We start from the raw sequence: 21407 nt of genomic DNA, 5'->3' as shown, positions 1-21407 counted from the left end.
GCTTTGATTCATTGTTGAAGGATTCAAGGTTTACATATTTCAAAATTTCCAAAACGATCAATATTTGAGGTTTTTTTGGGCCCGAAGTACTGCTGCTTGAAGAACTTTTTTTTATCCAAACAAATTGATTTCTGATCAATCAATTGATCGATTTTTATTGAATTGATTAGTGAAGTTTTATTATCAAGGCATCATCTATCAAATAACTAGTTATTTTGATTTACTATTTGATTAAATGTGTTTATATCGATTTGTTTTTTGCTGCATTTTTTTTCCTGAAATTTTCGTGAAGTGAAAAATCCGCAATTTTTTGAAGAACGATCTCAATATTGAATAGATCTTCATGAAATTTGGGGCATTTGAATCTTAATTGAAGTATCTATCATATCTCCATGTCAATTTGTTAAAAATATAAAAGATTTGGGGTTGATTTATTCTCTAAAAGTTATTGTATTCTTTGGCTCGATTTTAGAGTTCTTAAAAAATAAAATTGTTTTTTAATAAAATTACATTTTGTTTTTATAAAAGTATGTTATTTGTGATGAATATGAGAAAAAGAATTATTTGTTTGTAACTTTATATATTTTTGATGGGCTTGTTGGATTGTTTTGAACGTTAGATATATTTTTTACAAAAATATGTTTTTTTGTGATGAATATGAGAAAAATATTTCTTTCCTTTTAATGTTATATATTTTTTGTGAGCTTGTTGGATTGTTTTTATTGTTATATTTTTCTTTTATAAAAATATGTGTTTTTGTGATGAATATGAGAAAAAATGTATTTCTTTTTAGTGTTATTTTTGGTGTATGGTACTGTTGTCTGTATTCTCAAATTCTTGTTTGGTTGTAACATTTTCTTTTAATTTGTTTTTTTATTTGTTACAAGCTATCTATCATTTGTTGCAACTTCATACTCCTTAAATCTGTTTATTAGCCTCTATGAAGAAAAGAGAGAGAAACTAAAAAGTCTTTTACTCATCTCTCACGTTTCCACATCCTTAAATGGATAAAAAATTAACCTATTTGTTTTTTAAATATGCATCGTAATTGTACATTTTAAAATTGCCATCTTATATAATTTTTTTCCATGTCAAACCCCAACTCAAAAGGTTCCTGAGTAAATGAGGTTTGGCCATTTCAAAATTGACTTGGCCATATTTTTTAAAATATGTGATTTTGGCCATCTGCACTTAACACCTTGACCCACACCCTGCATTTGATAACCAAATTACTGAGTAAATGAGTATAAAGGATCCGGGTTGTAATTAATCGTTGAATATTTCAATTCAATACCAATACATAGGGTCATCCCTTCCGGAGTCCTATATATGGATTTCTTCCTCTATCGACGAGGTCAACTCCATTTGTTGGAACAGCTTCCGTTGAGTCTCTGCACCTATCCTTCCCGCTTTCTAGGAACCCTTGTTTTCTTTAAACAGGATTTGGCTCAGGATTGCCCATTTATCATTCCAAGGTTTCTCTGAATTTGGAAGCTACCACTTAATAGGTTTTCATACCAAGGTTCAATTCAATTAAGTCCGCAGCATCTACCAATTGCGCCATATCCCCTTTTGAGTAAGACCGGGGTCTTACTTCCTTGACTCACAACCCTTTGAAAAATTGGGAACATCATGCTATAAAAAAAAATACGCTCTCAAACCCAATTCTAAACCATATTAAAAGGTTTTTCAACATTAAAACAACCTTTTTCAATATCAACATTAAAACAGTATAGAAGCATATATTGTTGCAGCATCTATTGTTAGTTAGACTTTGTAACTTCATCAATTGAATTCATGTGAAATTATAAATTGTCTTACATATCTCCATAGTACTCAAATATTAAATTACATAAGAAGTTTTTCAAATTTTTTTATAAGATAAATGCATGTAATATGATAATACATACTTAACCTAAGGGCTTTTTTTTTTTTTTTTTTAATTATTTGGGGCTTTTTAACCCTTTTTTTTTTAAAAAAAAATCTAGTTGATCGGTTAGTCTGTTTAACCGCTCCGATTAATCTAGTTATGGTTCGAATCGCTTCCAGCTTCATGACCAGTTAACCATTCCGATTCGATTTTACGAACACTGGTCTAATTAGAACGGTTGAATCGGCCGGTTTATCGATTACGCCAATTGAACTACTTATGGACCCATGCCCGGTTAACCGTTCCGGTTTAATTTTTCCTACATTGATTTTAATTAGGTGTTTTGCATTATATGGTTGAGTTTGTATCGTCCGCGTTGTTTCTTTGTAAGTCGCAATTGAATTAAATTTTTGCACTATTTTGATGTTGCAATCTCCATACCCCCTAATTTTTAATTTCATTTCAAAACAGACCCAAAGTTTTAAAAGACATCTTGGGGCATAAAAATTATAAATTTTATTTCTTCTAACCCCTTGAGCTAATTTAAACCAGTTTTTTTAGACCAAATAAGTCTAAAAAAACGCGCCTTTTTAAAAGCTATCCTCTCAAACTTCTAGAGAGAAGGATTTCATGAAGGTGAAAAGTTACCAAGAGGAGAGATAGATGTTTGGATAAACACAGGAGGAGAAAATAAGTGAGAGACACATAAAGAGAGAAAAAGAAAAGTTTAAGATATGTAAATGAAGAGAGGATTGAATTTAAAAAGAGCATATCTTTCTTACATTTGTTTAGGTTAAAAAATAAGTTCAAAATAGCCACGAGGTTAGAAGATATCTTTTGAAACCTTGTATTAATCAAGACATGAAACCTAAAAATAAAAGATATGGAGATATTTTCCTTCAAATTTTTACATTATTTACATTGTCTTTGCATTGTCATTTGAAGTGGAATTCAAACGGTGGATACAAATTTGATAACACTAGACCTCTTGATCAACCATTGTCATTTTCTGGATCAGTGATTCAGAACCCAGGTACACTAGGGTCCACATCTTGAGTCACCATGTCTGACTCGATAAAGTAAAGAGCGAGTTTGGTGATTTTTTTAGTAAAGAGAATCATAAAAAGACATCCATGGTCCTATCTCCGAAATCGCAAGGTCCTGATACTTGCACCGATTGTTTCTTTGTTGGGTACATCTAATTCAAAGGTAGGCATTGCATTGGTGGTGGCTTTGCTTACTGGCCATATGTAGTCAGAGACAAGAGAGAGAGAGATTACCATTCGTAGTACATTCATCACAAATACAATTAAAAATGCATCCATAGGAGCAGACAGACTCTCTATCCACAGGTCATACAGAAATACAGGTCACATAACATTCACGAGAGACCTACCAAATGCGGCGATGTTACATCACGGAAGGCATTTCATCCGCTGCAAAAGGGCACAATTTTTACTCAGTGATAATTCATGGGTACAAAATTTCTACACATTATGGTATTGCGAACAACTTCGGAAAACTGCCTATACTCACCTGTCGTTCGATTTCGAGAGTAGACTCAGATAGTCTTCTCTTCAAAATGGACCTCTCGTGCTCACACCCTAACCCTGATTCTTTCTCCTCAATGTCTAACAGAATAAATTACAAAATAAGCCAGCATCTCTAGAAAGTTTTTTTATAACATCTATGAAGTAATTGCAAAAGTTTCTCCATGTAAAATTAATGGGAGAATAGGAAAAAGGAACACTAATGCAAAAAGGAGTATATTGAACAAGAACACCAGAAATTGTCTGTGCTCAATCTTACTATAATAGTACGTTGATAGAATAGTGATTCGCTCCATTGGCTGGAAGACCAAAAGGACAATAATTAGTGCTGGTCCTCAATATACTTATTATGAAAGACAATGGTTCTTATACATACAAGACATCATGGGAAACTTCTGTCTTCAAGTAGATAATATGTGTCTGGATGCTAACAACCGTTCAATCTTGATAAAACAGCGGGAACGAGCCGACGACAATATGCCATATTATAGTCCTACAAGAACAATTGGAACTAGTATATGACATTGGTGTCAGCTTACTCCCAACCGTCTCATCGCCAAACTAGTATCTGACATTGGTATCGGCTTACTCCCAACTGTCTCATCTCCAAACACAAATTGAATGTATGTGGAAGAACATAACCAAAAAACATACCATGACAAAGATACCCTCTCTACGTGTAGGCAGCTCTTCAAGTTTTCTTAATGTCTCATCACCGCTAGTTACTTTACCGAATATTGCATACTACAAAAGGTAACCAATAGATCAAAACCAAGTTAACGGACAGAGACCATTTCATGGAGATGCTAGTGAACATATATGGAGAATACCTCTCTATCTAGATGGGGAGCATCACCTAGAAGGATGGAAAATGAGGATGATGCACTATTTGGATCAGAATACCTACAAAAGGGTAAAAGATGATCAAGGAAATCATTTCATTTTTAGACATCCAGATATGATAACCAGCCAAATATTGAGTTAAAAAATAGCACCAGACCAAATGTGCTTTTGTTATCAATATCCATATCACTAAAACATGAAGAGAAAATAAATTAATAAACACACGCTTTGATACAATATGAGATATAAATCATAAGCCTACATTCATGGACATGCTCATTATGCATGAGGATGTGCATGTTATTGTATATGATCATTCCCTACTGGACCTAGAAACCCTTCTGATTTTTTTTTCTTGGTGCCAGGGGTCGTTGCAGATTGTTAAAGATACGGAATTCTAGTTACCAACACTGCCTCAAAGAACTTAAGTTTGACTCCTAAGTCACAAAGCTTGGTTTATTCAAATTTTATTATTTGAAGTTCTCAACTTTTTTGAGAAATTTCTATTCCACTGATTAGCACTGATAATAAAAACTTTATCAACATGTTGGGAAACATATATCTATTCAAGTGAGTACTTCAGGGTATGCAAATTTCCCAAAATGTGGCCCATTTCATAGTTTCTGGTGAACAGGATTGGGAGCGGTTCTGGGATCAGATCGAGGGTGAGAGACCGTAAAAGGCTAAAAAGTCCCTTAGGTTCAGATCAACGTCTGCACACCCCAAAAATTAGGAAATTGAGATTCCAATATGTTGGGGAGTTTGATCCCAATTTCCTGGTTAACTGCACTAAACTAGGATTCCTAGGTCGGGAGCACAGTCCATATAATATCATATTTTTAAATGAATTTTTAACAATTTATTTTAAATTTATTATTTTAATATTTCTAAATTTTATTTATAATAACTGAAGTTTTAAAAATTTCATTATCTTATAAAAAATATAAGAATAGAAATTATATTATAATAATTTAACATTTTTATGAAGTAGTAAAAAGTTTAGAGATCGGAGCTTTGTAGAAAATTAAGAAAATCTAACAATTACACTATTTTAATTTTTGCATTTTTTTTGTAGTTTATGAGTTTACGTAATGTAATATCAATTAAGGCCATCCTTCTTCATTGAATAGTTAGTATTAAGGTACCTCATGACCTATTAAAGAACCCAAAAGGGACTATATAACCAAACACCACCGGAATTATGTGTATAAATACAACATGCAACAAATATATTATATAATAACTATCAAGGGCTCCATTATCTTATCAGCCTTAAACAACTCCACATTCAGAAACTTCTCCCATTGAGACTTCCACCAGAACTGGCAGGCCATACTCTTCCTAAAAGCCCATCTGCAGTTCTCGAGCTTCATTGTTGAAATCCCCAACCCCGGGACCTACCAAACTCAACTTCTATGATGTTCCTTACGCAACACTGGTGGGGCCGGTAAAGGGGGTATCTTTCAAGACCATGAAGGAAGGACCCTCTTTCCTATTCAAAGCACATTGGCTACACTGATTCGAACACAACTGCGATCCCCGCGCCCTTTTAGAGGATCTCAGAAACTTTGACCACGGGTGGGGTAGTACCTTGATTGTGGAGGGAGATTCCAAGAATGCCATCTCATGGGCTTCAGGCTCTGCCGAATGCCGGTGGAGATTGGCAACCTTTTTTGATGAAATAGCCCACATCTGTGGGGCATTTCACATCACTTAGCAACAAACACGGCGAAAGAAAACACAACAGCAGACAGACTGTGGGGCATTTCACATCACTTGGCAACAAACACGGCGAAAGAAAACACAACAGCAGACAGACTGGCAAAAGACGGAGCTAGCCAAGTTGATAACATAACGGGGATCACTGTTGCGCCTATGCAAGCTTAACTACTATTATTTTTGGCTGAACATGCATAGCTGTCGTGTTCTTTTTGTATAGAGCACCTCTAAGGGGTTTTTGTACATTTCATCCAGTCTGGGTGAACATTTTTACATCTTGTAAAACATATAAACTTTTACAATACAAGTTCAACAGTTTCAAAAACCATTGATATTATATAATAATTCAAAAAAACATTATGCAAAATACCCATTACTTAATTCTAAGTTGAAGCTCAAGGCTCAAACTCAAGATCTATTAAAGGGGGAAGAGGGACAATATAGTCTACCATTAAGGAAATCTTGATCCCACAGTGGTGGAACCTCGTTTCAGTTTCCCTATGAATCCTCAAATACGATGCAAAGGAATATGGATACCGTGTAACTCAATCCCTAGTAGGAAGGATTGAAAACCCAAAGTTTGAAGATCGCAAAGGAGTGAGATTCCCCTCCTTGGAGCGCAAAAGCAAGCTTTCAGAGTAGGATTGACCCCTTGGTTGGGAGATCCTGGTAAATATTGTTCATCTACCAAATTGTTAACTCATTGTTTGGTCATCACGTCTCTCTTCCTACAAGTGTTTTAAAATGCGGTTGCATCGCCGCATATGCGGCCGCATCATGCGGGATGCGCTCGCATTCGCATCGCGAACTGGCGCATATGCGCTTTTGACAGATGCGGCCGCATCATGGCTGCATCCTGCATCGCACCGCATCAGATCGCATCGCGTCGAATCTGTTTCCACAGAAAAGTTTTTCAATTTTGCCTCTCCGAGAGGGGCAAAATGGTCTTTTTGTAGTTCCAAAGTTTAGGGAAACTGTTTGGGGGGTTATTATGCCCCCTAAATGAAGATTTCCAGCCACTTTTGTGGCTTTTTTTGCATCAAATCGAAGGAAAAAAAAAATTTGGCGAAATTTTTTTTTTCATCCAAATCTTTGATTTGGCGGTTGTTTGATACTTGGATGTTCATTTGATGCCTTTGATTGTTGATTTGGGGATGTTAAGGTGAATTTGTAATAAGAAATTGGGGATTTCAGAAGCCGTGAAGAAATCGAGCACTACTTCACAGAGTCGGTAACTTTTTATTCCTTCTTGTACAATAATATTGTTATACTTATTTTTGGGGCAATGTCTTCTTCCCAATCTTCTAGTAACAAGGATCCGGCTTGAAAATATTCTAAACTAAAAAATCTGAAAGATAAAAATTGTGTGATATGCTTGCTTTGTGGAAATACTTATATGGGTGGTATTTTTCGACAAAAAGAGCATTTAGCCAGAATTTCTGGGAATGTAAGAGCATGGCCACAAGCTACAGATGATATAAGAAAGGAGATTAGAGAATATTTGGATAGATTGAAAAAAGATAAAGAGAAAAAAAAGAAGAAGAAAGGTATTACTTGATGATATGCAATTATTTGATGATGTTGATGATGATGATAATGATGATGATGATATGTCTGAAGTTGCTATGAGGCAACGGGGCACTCACACTCCAACCTCAAGAGAGAGGGTTATAAATATTGGTGGTAGTTCTTAGAGAAGAACACCTCTCTCTAATGGGCCAATTGATTCTTTTTTCACCCCTAGCCCCGAAATTGTGGTTCAGGAGAGAGAAAAAAACAAAACAAACCACAATTGACAATAAATATAAGAAAGAACAAAGGAAGTCGGTATGTAAGTGGATTGCAAAGTGGATTTACATGGCCGGCATTCCTTTTAATACTATAACTCTGGATAGTTTTGCATGTATGGTCCAGGCAATTGGGCAATATGGCCCAAGACTTATTCCTCCTTCACTACATGAGGTTAGGGAGCCCTTGTTGAAGGATGTTGTATTTGATGTGAATAAAATTTTGATTTCTTAGAGAGAAGGGTCGGAGAAATATGGGGCCACTATTATGTGTGATGGTTGGTCCGATGGGAAATCAAGGGCATCCATTAATTTTTTGGTTAACTGCCCAACAGGTACTTTTTTTGCTAACTCTATTGATGCATCAGACAAGTCACATGATGGTACATACTTATCTGGCTTGATGGATGAGATTGTTGATTTTGTTGGGGAGCAAAATGTGGTACAAATTATTACTGACAATGGTGCCAACTATGTTCCAACTGGGCATTTCTTGACTTTGAAAAGGAAAAATATGTTTTGGACTCCTTGTGCAACTCACTGTGTTAATCTTATGCTTAAGGAAATGGGTACATCTTTATTTAGTGGGGTGATTTCAAGAGCTATGTTTGTTGTTGGATTTATTTACAATCACACCATAGTCCTAAGCATGATGAGGTCTTTTACAAAGAAGAGAGAATTAGTGAGACCGGGTATCACAAGATTTGCCATGTCATTTCTCACTCTTCGAAGCCTAGCCGAGCTAAAAAGTGCCGTGAGGACCATGTTTGCTTTAGAGCAATGGAGTCAAAGCAAATGGTCAAAGCATAAGGATAGGAGAAAGGCTGAAAAAATTATTCTGAATACATCTTTTTGGAGTCAAATAATTATTGCATTGGAGGTGGCTCGCCCTTTAGTGAGAGTGCTTCGATTGGTTGCTGATGATGCGAAGCCCGCCATGGGCTACATACATGAGGCAATGAAGGGCAAGAACTGAAATAAAAGATGTTTTAAAGGATGATGAAAATATGCGCAAGGCTATACTTGAAATTATTGATAGGAGATGGGATACCCAGCTTCACAGGCACCTCCATTCAGCCGATTATTTTCTAAACCCATCTCTTCACTACAAGCACCCATCCATTGAGTCAGATCGTGTAATAAATGGTGGGTTCTTAGATGTGCTGGAGAGGTTGGTGTTAGATAAAGACATCCAAGATAAGATCCAGAGCCATGAATTGATTAAGTTCAAGTTAGCCTTGGGAAACTTTGGGAGAGATATTGCCACTCGAAATAAGGATACTACAGATCCAAGTAAAGGCCAAAAGCCCAAAAATAATCTTACTTGTCTCTTACTTTAAGTATAGTTCCATTGTTTATTTTATACCCTTAATTTTTAACTATATTCTAAATTATAAAATATTATACAGCGACATGGTGGGCATTATATGGAAGCGAGATACCAAGTCTACAACGTCTCGCTATTCGAGTGTTGAATCTCACATGTAGCTCATCTGGTTGTGAGCGCAATTGGAGTGCATTTGAGCATGTAAGTCCTTTACTCCTTATTTCTTAATCCTTATTTCTTGAATTTCAATTTTCTAATCTAAAATCTAATTTATCTGATTTCAAATTTCTACCACCGCTCCATACAAAAAAGAACAAATAGGTTGGAGCAAAAAAATTTGAATGATTTGGTTTATGTGCGGTATAACAAGCGGCTTAGGGAGAGGTATGAAAATCGCATGAAGCTCAATCCTATTCAATTATATGAAGCTGATGGTGATTCCATAAGTGAGTGGACCATGGATGCAAGACAAGAGCGTGTGTTTGAGGGTGAGGATCTTACATGGCTTGATGTCGAGCTAGCAACAGAGCCCAATGAAGAAGATCGACCTAACACTAGAGCACAAAGGAGTAGAGGAGCTGCTGGGTCTAGTTGCACTCGCACATTAGCTTCATAGGTCGAGGAGGAAGCTGACTCAGAGGAGATCGATGAAGAAGAATATATGGAGGCCGTCGAGGACGATATTGATGATGCACATGACGACTCTCAAGATGACTTGTCTGACTGATATTTGAAAAAAAGAAGTTCAATTTCAAAATTGACTCTCAAAGTGGATGATTGTATTAAGTTATTATTTATTAACTATTAACTCTTCTTGAGCTTGACTTTTGATTTGTATTTTGTAATATCATTATTTTGTGCTTATGGTTGTACTTATGGTTGTTGATGGTTGTGTTTAATTATAGTTGTGCTTATGGTGCAAATTTGTGTTGATGGTTGTTGATTGTTGAATGCTTTATGAAGTTGGTTTCAAGTTTCTAGTTTCTATCAGGAGATAGTGGGTAACTGGATACAGAATCTCCGACAGCTAATAGTTTTGAAGTTAATCATTAAACTAAAATACCTACTATCACATATATCACCTTCATATTTTTTTCCTATGTATTAACTTATTTTTTTAGATTTTTTCGAATTTTTTTACATTTATTGACTGCATCATCGCGATGCACCCGCATCCGGGCCGCATCGGTCCCCCCACCGCATCAGGGCCACATCCCGCATTTTAAAACACTGCTTCTTATGCTTCTTTTCATTCCACTTTCTCTGATCCTATTTCACTTCTTCGTACTCTTTCATTGTTCTCCTGCTTCTATTTCACTTTCTCCTCAGTTCATCCCTTCTGATCCTTGCATAAATAGGGCACTACTTATATATCGTCACAAAACCAATAAGTGGCACTTATGTACGTGCATAATGATCTAGGTCACAAGAAAAATCCCTTCCATCAACAGTGTCTCCAGTTCTGAGACAGTTCAAAGTAGTTTTCATGGATGCTCTTTGCCTCTTGCCATAACCATTTTCTTGTAGGCGCTATTTGGTAAGATAACAAGAGAAAACGACATGTTTTCTCAGTTAGCACATTTTTCCCTGCTTGGGAATGGGGAAAAGCGTGGAAACACGAAGCCCCGCATTTCCCTGTGTTTCTACGCTTTTCCCTAATTTTGAGAAAAACTGCAGCGCACCCCAAGGGTAGCGCTACTGATTTCTCAGGAAAAGGGGAAAACACAAGACCCCCCTTGTCCCCATTTTATTTCTCTAACCTCACAATCTCTCTCTCCTCTCAATCTCTCTTTGCCCGAGCTTTAGCCCAAGCTTTCTCCAGTTTTCACAAAAAAGGGTTCTTGGCTTCCAGCCAGAGTTTTCTAATTCTACCTCTTTCTCAGGCTTCCAGTTTATCAAAGATTCTCCAGGAAAACAGCTTTCTCAGTTACCAAACATACCCTTAAGTTCATATGTGATCTTTCTTCCTATATGCCAATCCCCTCCTAAAAGTACTAACAAGGATGCATTGCATAAAAAGCGACTCCAGTAATTCAGTAAAACCACACGTTCCATTCTAGTCCTCTTACGAATAAAATGAGTTTATAGGTAGTTCGTGGATGTGCAAGTTCATATTTTTTTATTGATTCTTAGGAAGCTCAACTAAGTCAGCCAATTTATTCAAAGAGCTTCACAACTATAAAAAACCAGGTTGACCACTGTATGAATCAAAGGGAAACCCCTTGGTTGATGCCCTGGATCCAAAACATCTACAACATTGAGTATGAGAGTTTGCATATCTGAACAGGTCCAAGACAGCCCATATGATACCACCTAATAAAGAACTTAAAAGATAAATGGAAAATGGATGAACATATGCTGCAAGGAAGGACACTCCATGACAATCCTCGTTTCAATCATATGGAAACCCTATGAGCACTAATTGTTCACAATGATAGATACTTTTGAACCCATTTTATGACTTTGAGACCAAAGTTCCCATATCACCACAAAATGCATCTCTCCAAATCACCTATGCATGCCACTATCACTTCTGCTTCTGTTTCATCCTTCTCAAATAACTAAGAGAATCTTATAATCCTATCTCACACATGCCCTCACAATCCCATCCCATCATTTTTACATGTCTTGTAGATCATTAAATATTGTCATCAAATACCGTAACTTCCTATCATTATATAGAATTGTTATCGATCATTCATCTCTCTTTTTCTTTTTCTTCTTTATTGGGTTTAGCAATGTTGACTAAATCATTCAACTCTTTCATGTCACAACATTCATAAAATCTTTTGTTAATACTATCTTATTTGTCTATCCCTTAGAATATTATTACTAAATTTAGCACTCATCCCTATGATATTAGCGTTTTGCTCTTTGTATACTCTTATATGCTTATTTGTACCATTGTCCCTTTTCTTACTCCTATATCACCTATTAGATTTTCTCATTTAAAGCCTTTGATACCCTCATGCACCTAATACACAATCACCAATATTATCTTACATGTCATAACACATTTCCACTAAGACCATGTATTAGATTTCTCGTTTAAATCCTTCGACACCCTCATGAACCTAATACACAATCACCAAGATTATCTAACACGCCATAACACATTTCCACTAAGACCATGTAGTCAAATGTCGGGATTCACAAATGTACCAAGCCCGAGTCAGCAGTTTCAACTTGGCCAAGTCTGGACAAGACTTACATGAGCCTATAAAATGATATGATAATGAGGACTGAGAAGGTAAACCTTGTCCGAGTCCCCAGTTTTTTGATTGGGACTCGCCAGGATCTCAAGCTGAGCTGACTCAGGAAAAGTTCTGAGTCAGTCCCTTGCCTAACTCCAACTTAATCCGAACAACTCCCAGACCTCTCTCAGGCACTAGGCGTCATTCTTGACATTAAAAAAATGTCATCGATCAAAGTGCAAGCATTCGAGGGAGCAACCGTCTTCTATCATTGGCATTCACAAGGCAACATTCCTACCATTCTCAAGGCCTTGCATTTTCATGAGTACATGATGTTGTATCCATGTATGCCATGTTCTAGTGTGAATTAACTTTTTAGATGTGGTTTTCTTTGCAGCATATTTATCTATAAGTTTAGTTGAGAGCATAATCAAAACAAATTTTTGAAAAATAGTTCAATTAGATTAACACAAAAAAGTGATTAATCTTACAAGCACCAGTGGTTGCAAAACTGGGAAACATTAGAAAGAAGCCATTTTTGAACGAAAACAACAAAGTCCCAAACATCTTTTTTCAGAAATGGAAGAGTTAAAATAAAGTTATAATTTTCTTTTACAGAAAATATGGTGGTAACTGTTTTAAAAATGAAAAGGAAATTGTTTTAGGAATAACAAGAATCAGGGTTTGACCTTGAACAAGAAATTAAATAACATATGCAACTCCAGGAGCCATTTCTTTTTTATTTATGTGCCTTGAGAGGAAAAGCATACGAACTTTCCAACTTAATATGTGAGAAGAAGGTTTAAACTTGTAAATAACAACACTTATCAATAATTCATTCATCTTTCTGAAAAGGAAATATTGAGAACTATGTTACATATCCATCTACCTACTCCATTGCTCAGATGGGTCCCAGTGGATTGAAAGTTTAAGCCTGAGATCAATACAGTGCACAATGCAAATAATAACAAACAGAAGAAGTTACTTGAATTCGGAAAAGAAGATAACGCGCCAATTCATAGAGCAAAGTAATCAGTGACATGACAGAACTGACCTTCCCATAGAGAGGATTCCTCTAACATGTTTCACATCACTGAATTCACCAACAACAGTTTTCTCAGCCTCCTCCCTTTGCACTTCATTCATAGGAGCTGTTCTACCACCCACCACATCCGCAACTTGGGCAACGAAACCCTTATCAACCTACCATAAAATTATTTAAGAAAGACAACTGCCCTTAATCACAAGTGAATAATTAAAAGACTATTCTCTTGGCGCAGATAAGAATCAATCTTTTTGGGTAGATAAAAGAATTAAAATATATTGACCAAAGAAAATAAGAACTAAAATAATATGCTCCCACATGCATCAAGGGGTTTGGTTAGATTTCTTCAAGGGAAATCATGCCTCCAGCAAAATTATGCTTTTCTTATCTTTCAAAAAGCTATACAACATCTACACCTAGGAGAAAAAACCAGGACTCATAACTCACATGGCTAAAGTGTTTCCATAACAGATTAACCCACACATCTAGTAGAGAACTCACAAATATCAATAAAATCCATAATGATCAACTACTAAAAATAGAAAATAACATTAATAGAAAGAATAGAAAGGGGGCTTGTCATTTCCCTCCTCAACCAAATCCTTGTTCTCAAAGATTGGAATCAGGAAAACCCACTGCACAATTGTATTGATCCTCCCATGTGGCATCTTCGGGTGGAGCATCCATCCACATATCAGATCCTGAGTCATTGCCTGGTTCCCTCATCAATCCAATATAGACTGCGACAATGCATGTAAAGCTCCATCATCAGTAATTTCTGGTGATTCGCACACCAATGCCACACAAGCATCTTCTTTTTAAGTAGGAGACATGAAAAAAGAAGTGCAGTTGTGCACCTTCTAACAGATGAAAGCGATAAGCAACTGGCCCCACATGCTCAATCACTTCGAAGGATCCATAGAATCATGATGAAAATTTCATAAACCTGTGAATGTGACCGATGATTGTTGATATTGTTGTATACGCAAAGACGCCCAATCTCTAATCTGACATTCAACTTCTGTTTTATTTTTCTTGCCTTGAGATTTCATTTAGTTTTGTCCCGGCAGGTTCTCCTTCAAAACTTGGAGAAGCTCATCCCGTTCGTAGAGCTTCACATCTACCTGATGAACAAGAAAGTCACCCGGTGTATAATGCCAATAGAATGCACGGAGACTGCCCACAAACAACCTCATACAGGTCATTGTGGCAGCTTCATGCTATGTGGTCTTGTACCATGAGTCAGCCCAAGGAAGCCAATGGACCCGCCGCTGAGGACGAGCACCTGTAAAGTGTCTCAACTATGTTTCTAAACAATGATTAACCACTTCAGCTTGTCCTTCAATGGATCAAATGTAGTGTCCACATTGAGCTGCATACCCTGCATTTTCCAGAATTCCTTCCGAAATGAACTACTAAAGACTGGGTCGCAGTCACCTACTGTGGACAAAGGCATAACGTGCGTCTTGAAGATGCTGTTAACAAAAACCTCAACTATTGTAGCACCGAATATGGATGAGAGAATGATAAAAAATGGGCATATTTGGACAATTGGTCCACAATGATGAAGATTGCATTTTTCCCTCGACATAACAGTAATCCTTCCATGAAATCCATGGAGATCTCTGTCCAGACTCTAGTTTTTTTTTTTTGAAGTTGAAGTTGTCAAGACTCTAGTTGGTATCAGCCATGGCTGCAGCAGACCCGAACAACTCATATTTTCACCCTTGTTGACCTCAGACAACTCATATTTTCACCCTTATTTCTTGACATACATCGCCATTCAGCCACATAGCGATGGATGTCCATTCATGTCAGCAGAAAGTTCGATTGACGCTCTTCTAAGTCATGTTGTACCTAGAATGACCAACAATGGCAGAACCATGCAACTACATCTTGTTTCAGAGTCAATTTTACGTTTTCAGAGTTGATCTTTGGAAGCTAATAGCTACTCACCCTTTGTATTTCAAAAATCCATCATGTAACGAATAATGCCCTAACCACTGTCAACACATGCCACTTGAGAGATGATTTTCTGTAAAAAATCTTCAGTCATATAAGAAGATTTAATATCATCAGACCAATTCCAAAAAAGAACTGCTAGCATCATAATATGTCTGAAAGAAGGCTTCTGCAACAGCATTTTCAGTCCCCTTCTGGTACTCAATTTCTTAGTCATACCCATTAACTTAGCAAGCCATTTCTGTTCAGCTTTGGAAATGATTTACAGCTATAATAATTACTTCAAACTTTGATGGTCAATCCGAATAATGAAATGGATGCCGCAATAAATAAGGCCGCAATTCGTGCACTGCATCTACCATCGCCAACATTTCCCTTCCATATTTGGGAAGCTGTAAATTCCAATCCGATGAAGCCTTAATGGTTTAGGCTACTGGACAAACTTCTTGACACACGGCATATTCCCACACCCAAAGCGTGAAATTCTATAACAAAAAATTTACCAAGATCAGGTATAGCCAACAGTAGTGCCCCTTTTAATTCGACAAAGAAGCTGCACATCAGGAACCAAATGAAGGAATCTTTCTTCAACAAGGTTGTCAATGCTGCACTTATCTTGCCATAATTCTGGATGAATTTCCAAAATAACTTGCTAATCCATGAAATTCTTTCAAAAGCGTTCGATACTTTTGGGCACTTGATGTTTTCCATGCACTCAATCTTCTTCTCAGGGACGTCGTTGAGTCCATCTAAAAATCACATGACCCAAATAATCAATTCCGCTCATAGCAAAAGAACGTTCCAATTTCTTCACATGCAAACAGTTGTTCTTCAGAATTTACAAGGCATGCCTAACATGACCTACATGCTCCTCTTAACTCACACCATAGTTACCTGAATCTCTCACAGAAGGTCGCCATTCTGATTCGGAAGCCCAATTCCATGATTCCGATTAGGAATCTTCACGGAACTCGTTTCCGTGAAGTCTGGAATCTTGATTCTTTATTTTATGAATCTCAACCCCAACACTTATAGAATCTTGTTTCCAATATTTACTAATTCTCGATTCTGCAATTGGTTATTGAAACTCGTTTCCACATTTACCTGCCCCACACCCCCGCCGTTCCCCTCTTTTTGGTTATCTTTTTGCTTTTTTTTGAGAAGTGATGTTTAGAAGTTTTCAAGAAATCAAACTACTCGAGCTAGACACACAATCTCAAGCTACAAGGTGTAGTCATCTTTTTTTAGCATAAAATGACCAATAGAAACCAAAGTGGTGGTCCACTCTCGCCACTTAATTCTTTAAGTATGCATTGTATTGATCCAATGGATAGATTGCAACTCCAAGATGTTAGAAATAATACAACAAAATACTGTAAATGTGCATGTATGGCATGTCAGCCAATGAATGGCATTGAGACATGTATTGCTTCCCTCTCAGTTCTCTCTCGATTCCAAAGATATCGGAATCTCAATTCCATAAAATGAAGGAATCTCAATTACATAAATGAAGGAATCTCGAATCCAACTAGGTTGAAAACTCGATTCCAAAGAGCTAGGAATCTATTTAGGTCGAATCTGCATTCCTAAAATAAGGAATGTCGTCACCCACGATTCCTCTTGTACTCATATCAATTCCAAAAATAGGAATCTTCCAACCGGAGGCGATTCTGTGCTTCAGATTCCTTAATCAATTCGGTTTCCGAATCACTTCAGGTAACTATGACTCGCACTACATACTAAAAATTTCATTGGAGAATATCAATATAAATTTCCTAGCACAATTGAAAATTGTCATTCATTCATTCAGCATTAGAAAGTCTACAAGTGGTTGGTGAGCTCAAAAGGCATCACTACGAATTCAAAGTGTCCTTTGTCAGTCTGTAATGCTATTTTTGGAACGTCTACATCTCTAATGCAAATCAGGGGTCAAGTTTGGAGAAATGTCGAGCTCCATGGAGTTCATCGAGAAGTTTATAACAATGGGAATGGGAAACTTTGCCTTTATTGTAATTTTTTTTATGGCCCTCTCATCAAAACACATTGTCCAAGTGTTGCCGTTTTGTACAAGCAAGATAGATGACGAATAAGGATTAAGACTCAGTCAAATCACTCCTTACTCCATCATTTCCCACAAATTTTTTTCAATTTTGCTCTTTTCAAAATAGCAATACCAATAAGGTCATACATTAGTGGGCTTACTCCCTAGATCCAATTAGATTGGGTGGTTATTGCTACAAGAAGGAGGATGCCCTTTCGATTCCTCGAAACATCAGTGTTATCATTCAAGACAACTAATAAGTCCTCCATCTAGTTTCTCAAATCCCTGGTATGCTCTAATGTGCATAACTTAATGTGCACACTATATTTGAGGGGTGTGCCATGCCCCACGCGTTGGCCTGTGCAGTGTGAGGCCTTCAATATGGCGCACTGTGTGGTGTGTCTTTGCACAATGACTGCACCAACCCGTGTGTGGGGGTTTACCTGGCATGCACATCCCACCAACCCATGCGGTGCTGGTCCTTGGTGAGCACCACGGTGCACCACGAGGGGTCTGCCTTGCTCCACGCACCAACACGGTGCGCTGTGCTGTGTGCCTTCACACCATTGCTGCACAGCTATGCGTTCAGGTGTGCCTCACACGCGCATCCCACCGGCTCGTGCAGTGCAGGGCCTCGGTTAGCGTCGCGGTGCACCATGATGAGTGTGTTGCGCTCCATGCTCCGGCCTGTGTGGTGCCAGGCCTTTGACACTGTGTTGTGCAGCATGCACATATGACTATTGACCATCTCCATTCCAATCTTCCTAGAGCTGTATAGGCCGTGATTTTCTCCTCCATAATTAAATTACATTCGAAGGATTGAGAAATTCCACTTATTTCTCCTCCATAATTAAATCACATTCTAGCCATTGGGCTCCCAAAACTACATCATAGACCTCCAGAGGCCGTACATAACAATCAGCTTCGCAACAAGATTTTCATGATGTAATTGAAAGCTTGCAGCACATACCTTGACTAGAAAGTTTACCTCCATCGGCAACCATTACATCATAGTTGCTTCATCTAAGATCTTCAAACCCAACTGTTTTGCTAGTCCAAGATTAATTAAGCTGTGTGTACGTCCCGAATCGAGTAAGATGGGGCCAGAAGTCTTTTTAACCATTCCAAAAATGTGCATGGTATGCGGTTAGAGAGAATCAGTCATCACATGGATTGATGCAGTGTATGTCTCCTACGTTGAATCATTTTCAGATTAGTCATCTTCAAATCCCATGATCATCGCTAGTGGCACCTAGCATTCGTGCCAAGGAACAAATTGGACACTGCAATTAAAGCGTAGCTCCTTTTTTCACTTTTCCGCAGCCCTAGATTTGGTCTGCATCACGGGTGCCACATTTCTTCTTGCAACTTGGCTAGTTCAAAAGCATGAATTAGCATTATAAGTCATAGAATCTGAACCCCCACCTCTAATTCCTCTTTCAAACCTGATGTGGAACAACTAACCAAGAAGGGTTCTAATAAACCTCAATTGGCCCATCGTTCAAATCTGCTTTGATACTTGCATAACAATTTGGCCTGTTGAAGCTTAGAAAGTGCTCCTCCATGATAGGCCTGCTCATGTGATCTAAATCATGCAGAAAGTGCGTGTGCACATTAGGCTAACTCATCTCCCCAACCATCTTCTGCATCCATTGAAATCATGGAATCACATATCCCGTGAGAGGCACTGCGGCTAATAAAACCATTTGTTCATTGGAAATTTGGTTGATCTTGAACTGCTCAGCCCTAAACACACAGTCAACAGCATCCTTCCCTTCAAATATTTGGAACTCCACCCAAATAGTCAGTGCTTGGATGGTCATTCCCCCTAGTCTTGCATTTTCTAGCGCCACACCCTCATATCCAAAACCTAGTTTTGAAGTGTCCAATATGTGTCTTAACGATTTATCCATTGCCTTTTGATGATGGACTAACTATCCCAAGGTTTGATCATGAAGATCAACCTTTTTTGCCGGTATATGCAACTCCTCCGTTCCTAATCGGGCCAACTCTATATAAATCCGTGATGTTCTTTGCTCGCTCTGATACCAAATGATATGTTCCTGCATGTATTGCATGGTTTGGTTCCATTTTTCAAGGGAAATCGTGTCTCCAGAAAAACTATTCTTTATTGTCTTTCAAAGAGTCATACAACATCTATGAATAGGAGAAGAGACCAAGACTTATAATACACAACTAATATAGACAACCCACACAACTCACAAAATCTATATTAATCACCTACCAGAAATAGAAAATAACATAAATAGACAATGGAAAGGGGGCATATGATGATAATCATAGAACTAAAACACCAAACATTCAAAAGAATGACTAAAAGGGCAAATAAAATATACCAAAAAGTTAGAAAAGGCCTTACTCTGAAAAAATAATTGGTATTAAAGCAACCCAATTTTACAAGCTTAAAAATGTGTTCCACTGTTTTGGGGGCAACATGTGGATAGAACCCGAATTCGATATCGCCATAATTGGTCTGCATGGTAAATATTAAAAATTAAAACTTTATCTCAAAAGCCCAATACTACAAACAACAAGAACAATCAAATTGTAGCAAAATTGTCTGGAATACAGACTCTGGATAGTCTGAATTTGTATCAAATAATTTAATAATTCCCAAATAATCCAACAAAGGGAAGAAGAATATGAAATCCACTTTAGTTGGTCTGTATACGTATAATAATAGAAACATGTAGCACTCAATCAGCACAAAAAGGTGCCGATCACTCTGAGGTGAATAATAATTGGGAGCTTTTTCATTTTTAATGACAAATTATGCACATTATCATTCCACCGATCCATTGCAAAAGTAAGATCTTCTCAGTCTGGTCTCTTCCATTGTCTCTAATTTAAATATATTAATCATTTCATCAGTCGATTTTTCAAATAAAAGCACAATGTATTTCCGTACTAAAGCTAAATTTAGAGTAATATGAGAGCAAGAACCAAAAAAATCCCTGACAAAGATGATCTAATCCATGGAAGCAGAAGCGCATGAATAAATGAAAGAAATGGCAGGACCTGGAAAACCACACGAGCTGTACCCAAACTGGGATTCTGAGCGCAGCCATGAACGAATGCCCCGATGAAGCAAAGAAGGAACGAAATTTCGGTCCTCGACATTGGTGAGATTTCGGCCAAACCGTGGGTAAGGCGTTTACCCAAGTGCCGTCAACGGGTGGATAAAGGGTTTAAGCTGGGAAAGGTTTGTATACTTTCCCTATAGTATAGCATATATATACTTCCCCCTCATCCACTCGTTCAATTTAGATCACCTGACCGACTCACCGTTTGATCTAAAAATCATGTGAATATTAAATTTAGTGTGACACATATTCTCAATGGAGCACAACTAAAAAACTATAAAAAAGAATTTTTCAATAAAATAATAACCAAAATACCTATTGAAATTTTTACGGATATTTTGATCATTTTATTTTATTAGAAATATATTTTTACATTTCTTACTCGTGAGAGTTTAAGAGAAGAGTGGACGCCCAAAATTTAATGTCTAAATAGTTTGTAAAAAAAATATTAAAAATAAAATAGTGTAGAGACATGACATTGTAATTGAGACCATCTCAACCATTCATTTAGAATGGACGGTTGGATAAAAGAAAGTATATAAGTTTTATATTGTAAGGGAAGCATAGAAAGCTTGCCCACAGATAGTGTGTAGAGTTTATTTCTTGAGAAAGCTTTCTATATTCCCCCTACAACATAGAAGTTCTCCCCTACCATCCAGCTGTCTTTTTTTATCATCAGAGCCACTCACCGTTGGATCTTAGATCCGACGTCTCAAAGTGTTTTTCTTTTAGTTTTTTTAATACAATTTATTTTAATATGAAATTTGATACGTGCCATATTCTCATTGGGGCGCACCTATAGAAAATATTAACAATAATTTTTCGATAAAAATAATGACCAAAATACCCCTTGAAACTTTCAGGGGTATTTTGATCATTTTATTTTATTGAAAATATTTTTTTATATTTTTCGTTAGTGCGAGTTTAATAGGGGAATGGACATCCAAAATTTGGTGTCAAAATAG

General features: G+C 37.1%; 1 protein-coding gene across 3 annotated transcripts; it reads right to left on the bottom strand.

Annotated features, from left to right (window-relative positions):
- Positions 1-3069: 3069 nt before the first annotated feature.
- Positions 3070-20511, bottom strand: LOC18423330 (Cyclophilin-like peptidyl-prolyl cis-trans isomerase family protein). Of its 3 annotated transcripts, XM_006827932.4 has the most exons (8): positions 20378-20511; positions 19719-19832; positions 13345-13493; positions 4251-4323; positions 4075-4164; positions 3680-3719; positions 3407-3501; positions 3070-3306 (listed from the first exon to the last, which is right to left on the bottom strand). In XM_006827932.4, the coding sequence occupies exons 1-8, from the start codon at positions 20477-20479 to the stop codon at positions 3286-3288; spliced, it is 684 nt and encodes a 227-aa protein (XP_006827995.1). In that variant the 5' UTR covers positions 20480-20511; the 3' UTR covers positions 3070-3285. The 3 variants fall into 3 exon arrangements, 1 of the variants encoding a protein (XP_006827995.1); XR_002282392.2 differs by lacking the exon at positions 3680-3719; XR_016054250.1 differs by lacking the exons at positions 3680-3719; positions 4075-4164; positions 4251-4323.
- Between the last annotated feature and the right edge of the window lie 896 nt (positions 20512-21407).

The sequence above is a fragment of the Amborella trichopoda genome, chromosome 4, assembly GCF_054954075.1.
Source record: "Amborella trichopoda isolate Santa Cruz 75 chromosome 4, AtrichopodaSantaCruz75HAP2 v2.0, whole genome shotgun sequence".
Classification (NCBI taxonomy): Eukaryota; Viridiplantae; Streptophyta; class Magnoliopsida; order Amborellales; family Amborellaceae; genus Amborella; species Amborella trichopoda.
Note: the sequence above shows the minus strand (reverse complement) of the source record. Positions and strands in the feature narration are given on the sequence as shown.

What these genes read in the sequence shown, in the direction of transcription:
- LOC18423330 (XM_006827932.4), bottom strand. Translation starts at nt 20,479, where the DNA reads ATGTCGAGGACCGAAATTTCGTTCCTTCTTTGCTTCATCGGGGCATTC. An exon ending in TCTATCAACGTACTATTATA is followed by an intron (nt 3,502 to 3,679) that starts GTAAGATTGAGC and finishes TTATTCTGTTAG; the next exon opens with ACATTGAGGAGAAAGAATCA. An exon ending in CTCTCGAAATCGAACGACAG is followed by an intron (nt 3,307 to 3,406) that starts GTGAGTATAGGC and finishes GCCCTTTTGCAG; the next exon opens with CGGATGAAATGCCTTCCGTG.